Below are 5,927 nucleotides of genomic sequence, written 5' to 3'. Positions count from 1 at the left end.
CCATGAACAGATTGGAAGATGTAAAAGAAGCCGACGTGGAGGAGAAAGGAGACGTGGATCCATGAAGCAGGTGGACCCTATGGCCCTATCACAGGAATGATGTCCAAACACTCAGTACTCACTGTGGATATCACTGCTTATGGGTGGATGGCTTTGCTAAAGTGCATACTGATAAATCTTTCTGTTGTTCTCTCTATTGGCATTTCTCACTCATTTAAAATGGTGATAAATAAGTTGATGACATCAATACTCATAATTCTGTTGAGGACTGGATAAACATAGCATATATAACAGTAGAGAGAGTACAGTTTGGCAAACTGTTCCCTTTCTAAGAAGGTCTAAGGACTGCCATGCCTATTCCAAATGACACGGTGTTCATGCCCTCTGTGCTGACATTCACTGGGATCCCTGGTCTGGAACTTGTACAGCATTGGATTGGGATTCCATTCTGTGCTATGTACATGATTGCTTTGATTGGAAATTCTCTACTTTTGATCATTATCAAATATGAGTCCAGCCTCCATGAGCCCATGTATATCCTCCTAGCCATGTTAGGAGCCACAGACATTGCACTTAGCACCAGCATTGTGCCCAAGATGCTTGGCATTTTTTGGTTCCACTTGCCAGAGATCTATTTTGATGTTTGCCTCTTTCAGATGTGGCTCATCCACACATTTCAAGGTATTGAATCAGGAGTCCTGCTGGCCATGGCTCTGGACCGCTATGTAGCTATCTGTTATCCTCTGAGGCATGCTACAATATTCACACAACAAGTAGTCACTCACATTGGAGTTGGAGTGACTTTGCGGCCTGCAGTTGTGCTAATCCCCTGCCTATTGCTCATAAAGTGCCGTCTGAGACTTTACCGAACCACCTTAATATGCCACACTTACTGTGAGCACATGGCTCTGGTGAAGCTTGCCACTGGAGATGTTTACATCAACAAGTTCTATGGTCTTCTTGCAGCTTTTATGGTTGGTGGACTTGACTTCATTTTCATCACCCTCTCCTACGTACAGATATTTATTACTGTTTTCCACCTGCCCCAGAAAGAGGCACGGCTTAAAGCATTTAATACATGTATTCCTCATATATGTGTCTTCTTCCAATTCTATCTTCTTGCTTTTTTCTCCTTTTTTACCCACAGATCTGGATCTTATATCCCATCATACATACACATCACCTTGTCCAACCTTTACCTACTAGTCCCACCATTCCTCAACCCCTTCATCTATGGGGTAAAGACCCAGCACATTCGTGATAAGGTAGTGAAACTGTTCTGTTCCAAAGACCAGACTTGACATTTGATGGATAAATTTCTTTCTATAATTGTAATGGTTTTTCTATCATACTTACATGATTTAGAAACTCAGTTAATGCTTTTGGGTATCATCATGACTGATGAATAAATTAAGAAATACAAACATACATACCCACAAGTAAATATATAGTCATAGCTGCTCAAGCATTTTGCCAGTATATTAATAGAAGTAAATTTATAGTATAAAATGATTATCTTATTAATTTTGATAGATATTGTCATTTATTTTAAACAATTTCACTAGCTCAAACTTCCATAACAAAATTTAAGGACTCATTTCCACATGTTACATTATCAAACTTAAAAAAATTAAAAATTATGAGTCAATAGTGTCATCACTAAACATCTCAACGGTTTAATTTTAGTTACTGCTAATTCATATGGTATTTTGGCTTTTGGCAAAAAGTGAATTACATAATTACTTTATGCTAAAGAAGCTTTTATTTAACAATGTATTATTTTCCTATTTTATGGGAGTTATATCACTTGTTACTAGAATAGTTTGTGCTTAGACTTGTTTTTATCTTTGCCTCTTCTTTTCATTTTGCTTTCACCAGTTGAATTATTAAGGGTTCATAGAATATTTGATACAATAAAGAGCAAATAGTCTACCATTTTTGATATTTTTAATTGCAGATAATAATTCTGGGGCAAGGCAAAATTGTATGTTTATAGACAACTTGTTTTTCTGAAATTTCTCTTGAATAAAAATGAGAAAAATAAATAAAAAAGATAAATATGAATTAGTATCCCCTGGAATGCACCTTTATCCTCTTGTTCATATTTATATATGTATTTTCATGGAATACTAAAGTATTCATTTTAAATCATATTAGATCATTTTAGCAAAATTTCCTCCAATTAACCATTATTAAGAAAAACATATTTTTCCTCTTATAATTTTTATGCAATGCTGTTCTTCCACCATCATTATTCAATTTGATTTTATTATTCAAAAAAATGGCTGAATTGGAATATAAGAGGTATGTTTAAGGTTTTCATCAACATTTACCCCTTAAAATTTGGATAATTCATTTCTATGAGTCATTTCTTCTCTTGAAATAATAATGATTCCTGTCTGCTTGACTTCTACAAATACCCACCATTTGAATAGCGCAGCAGGATGTTACCAAAAGCAATAGTGAAGTAAATGCACTTTGTAACCAGCAAACTATGATTCAGGGTTTTTCTCCTATATAAACACATTCATAAACTAGCCATCTTTCATTTGCCATACTCAGGTTCCAGAATTATAAAACACATAAAATTTTCATCCAAACTCATTTGTTTGATAAACTTAGTAAAAAGTATTGATATACTTTTGATTCCACTTGTCAGAAATCTATTTTGATAGATCAGGCTTTTGCTTAATTACTTACTCTTCATAGTAAATTTTGAAGAATAATACATTTTTCATATTTTCCATTAAATATTAGAATCAGTTTCTGTTTACCTGGATTTTACATTAAATCTATAAAGTAAAATTCTAGGGAATTTTTTTCACTATATATGCTATCTTGTCATTTAATTTTACCAACCTGTGTGTCATCTTTTGATGATAAATGCAAAATCAGTAGAGATTTGTGCTGTAATATAAAGTAAGATTATATGCTTATAGGGCAAATGGATTTCATAAATATAGCAATTATCCAAAACAAAATTCGGAGACTTCTAAAAGTTTCTACCACAGTACAATATTTTATGTTAATTTTTTAAAAATAACCAATTAGACACAAACAGAGAAAGACAGCATTTAAATAACAGAACTAATTCTTTAAATTAACAGTTACTATGAAGATGCAGAAGAGAAATACTATATTATGGAACAAGTCTATGAAGAAATAAGTAAATATTCCCAAGGGTGATCGTAGATTTGCATATTATCACATTTGTTCACTCTCAATTCTAGCTTTAAGTCTATAAGTATTATTAAGTAAGTCAATTTGGATTTATTTTTTCCTAATTAAGCTGAAATGTTTATGTTGGAAAATGTCCTTTCAATTACTAGCTTGTTCATTTTTACTTTCAAATCTGCTTCTTATGTTAACATAATTGTATCAGCTGTTCTGTTTTCTGTTTGCATGTCCCCCCTTCCTAGTGTCTGCCTTTGCCTTGATTTTAAATTTTGTCTTTCTACTTTATTTACTAACTTGTAATCTCTAAATTTCTATTTTATTTTAATAATTCGATTTCTGTCCCTATTTTTGAAGCAGTATATATGGGTGGGTGTTTGTTACCTACACTGAAATTAAAAAAAAAAAATATGTAATGTCAGTGGTATTGTCACAGTTCACTGCAGTCTCAAACTCCTGGGCTCAAGTGATCCACCTCCAGGGGAGCTGGGATCACAGGCATGTGCCTCCTTTCCCTGAATATTCATTTATGTCTGTCACAACTTCATGTTTGTTAGATTCATCTATATTTTTGCCCTCGTTGGCTCTTTCTTCTTATTGTGTTAATAATATTTAATTATGAGAATATGTACTGCTACTTATTTGTTCTATGTTCTTTTTGTGAGAAGCTATGTATTATGAGTATTATTTTACATAGTATTGGGACATATGCTTGTAATTGGAGGACATGTATCAGATTAAAATTGCCAGATTATATTATTCATATGTTTACCTTTAATACATCTTGAAAAGTATTTTTTTTTTTTTTTTTTTTTTTTTTTGAGACAGAGCCTCAAGCTGTCCCCCTGGGCAGAGTGCCGTGGCATTACAGCTCACAGCAACCTCCAGCTCCTGGGCTCAAGCGAGTCTCCTGCCTCCGCCTCCCAAGGAGCTGGGACCACAGGCGCCCGCCACAACGCCCGGCTATTTTTTGGTTGCAGCCGTCATTCATTGTTGTTTGGCGGGTCCGGGCTGGGGATTCGAACCCGCCACCTTAGGTGTACGTGGCTGGCGCCTTAGCCGGTTGAGCTATAGGCGCCGAGCCTTGAAAAGTATTTTTTAAACTTATTTTAGAACATAGTTATTTTACTCATTTATTGCATGGCAGTACTTTTATCTTAATTTTTTCATTGATACATAACATTTATAGATATTTATGGGAGGATTGTGATGTTTTGATCTATGTACACAATGTTTAATGAGAAAATCAGGGCATTAAAGATATCCATCACATTGAATATTTATCATTTCTTTGTGTTGGGCATATTTCAGATCTTCTCTACTAATTATATTGAAATATGCTAAATATTCTCATTAACTATAGTCACTGTACTATGATGTAGAACACTAGAACTTTGGGTTGGGGTGGGGATAAAAAGATGTTGGTTATTTGGTACCAGCATGCAGTTAGAAGGATAAGTTCTAGTAGAGCAGGTTCTGAGTGTTCCACTTGCTCCATATTCTTACCAGTATTTTGCATCTCAATCTATCATTTTCTTCCATGTCTACAGTAATAGCACATTGGAAATTTAATTTAAACATTTTTTATCTTGCCAAGAATAAGAAGTAATGTGCATCCTTTCTCATATCTCCTTGGCCTAAACCAAATCACATGGTCACAAAGGGAAAGGAATAAATGGGGCATACATGGGATCAGTACAAAAGTTTTGAGACAGTGTTAAGGTCCATTATTTCACTTCTAAGAAACAGAGCCGACAGAGTCCTTGCTGATTCACCCAGGGGAGTTTCAAATTGTTGTGTGGCTTATTGGTGCTGCTAGGAGGGCTTTATTTGTTTTCATTTCCATGGATTTTACATTTATTGATATTTGTGTATCACAAATTTTTTTTAATGACCCACATATAGTCTCCAGATCACCAGATATGAAATGAACTTAAACTACAGGCTGGTGGAGGTGGAGAAGGGTCTATCATGGGAACAAAGACAGTTACAATCCTTGCTATTGACAGCTACAGTCTCTTCATAGTGCAATGCTCCAGCTACAAAATGTAAGACACACTCTATACTATAAAGTAACTTCAGTAATTTTGAAAAGATGCCATGCATCAAAATAACACGATTGTAAAATCCAACTTTGATGTACATTACCAGGACAATGCAAAATACCAAGGTGGGGACCTATGGTCACATAAAACAATATGGTCCCATTCATATTGACATTCAGAGTTTGGGGAAGATAATTAAGTATTTGAGATGGTCTTTGAATAATGGATTTTTTTTTAATGGGAATATTTTCTCTAAAGTAGATTTTTGAGGTAAGAATTCTGGCAGGGCTTCAAAGAATAACAAAGAAATATATTCTTTTTGATAAATAGCTATAAATTTTGGCACTTTTGGAAAGTGAAAGAGTATATATATATTAATGTAGAAATAAAAAAGTCAAAATGTTCAATGCTGGATAAGAGGTAGAAATACAGGATATAGCAAATCAACTTTGGAGTCAAACACACGTTTGACCATAGTAGTTTGGAATGCAGCACTCCCCCAACTGTTGTATGATGCTGGGAAAGTTATTAACCAAGGACATTTTTTTTCTTTTTTTTTCTTAATTGAATGGTAACTGTGTACATTGATGCACTTTGGGGGTACAGTGTGGTGTTTTCACACACAGTCCAAGACACTTCCATCAAATTGGTTAACATAGCCTTCATGTAACTTTCTTAGTTATTGTGTTAAAACATTCATATTCTACT

At 34.3% G+C, this 5,927-nt stretch overlaps 1 protein-coding gene across 1 annotated transcript; it reads left to right on the top strand.

Annotated features, from left to right (window-relative positions):
* Nucleotides 1–350: 350 nt before the first annotated feature.
* On the top strand, nucleotides 351–1,301 carry LOC100952126 (olfactory receptor 52A5-like). Its single transcript, XM_003781435.1, has one exon. It carries the CDS (start codon nucleotides 351–353, stop codon nucleotides 1,299–1,301), a length of 951 nt encoding a protein of 316 aa, XP_003781483.1.
* Nucleotides 1,302–5,927: the final 4,626 nt, after the last annotated feature.

This window comes from Otolemur garnettii, unplaced genomic scaffold (assembly GCF_000181295.1).
Source record: "Otolemur garnettii isolate 467f Iridium unplaced genomic scaffold, OtoGar3 scaffold00001, whole genome shotgun sequence".
Taxonomy (NCBI): domain Eukaryota; kingdom Metazoa; phylum Chordata; class Mammalia; order Primates; family Galagidae; genus Otolemur; species Otolemur garnettii.
The sequence above is the reverse complement of the archived record's forward strand: the minus strand, read 5'-3'. Positions and strand labels throughout refer to the sequence as shown.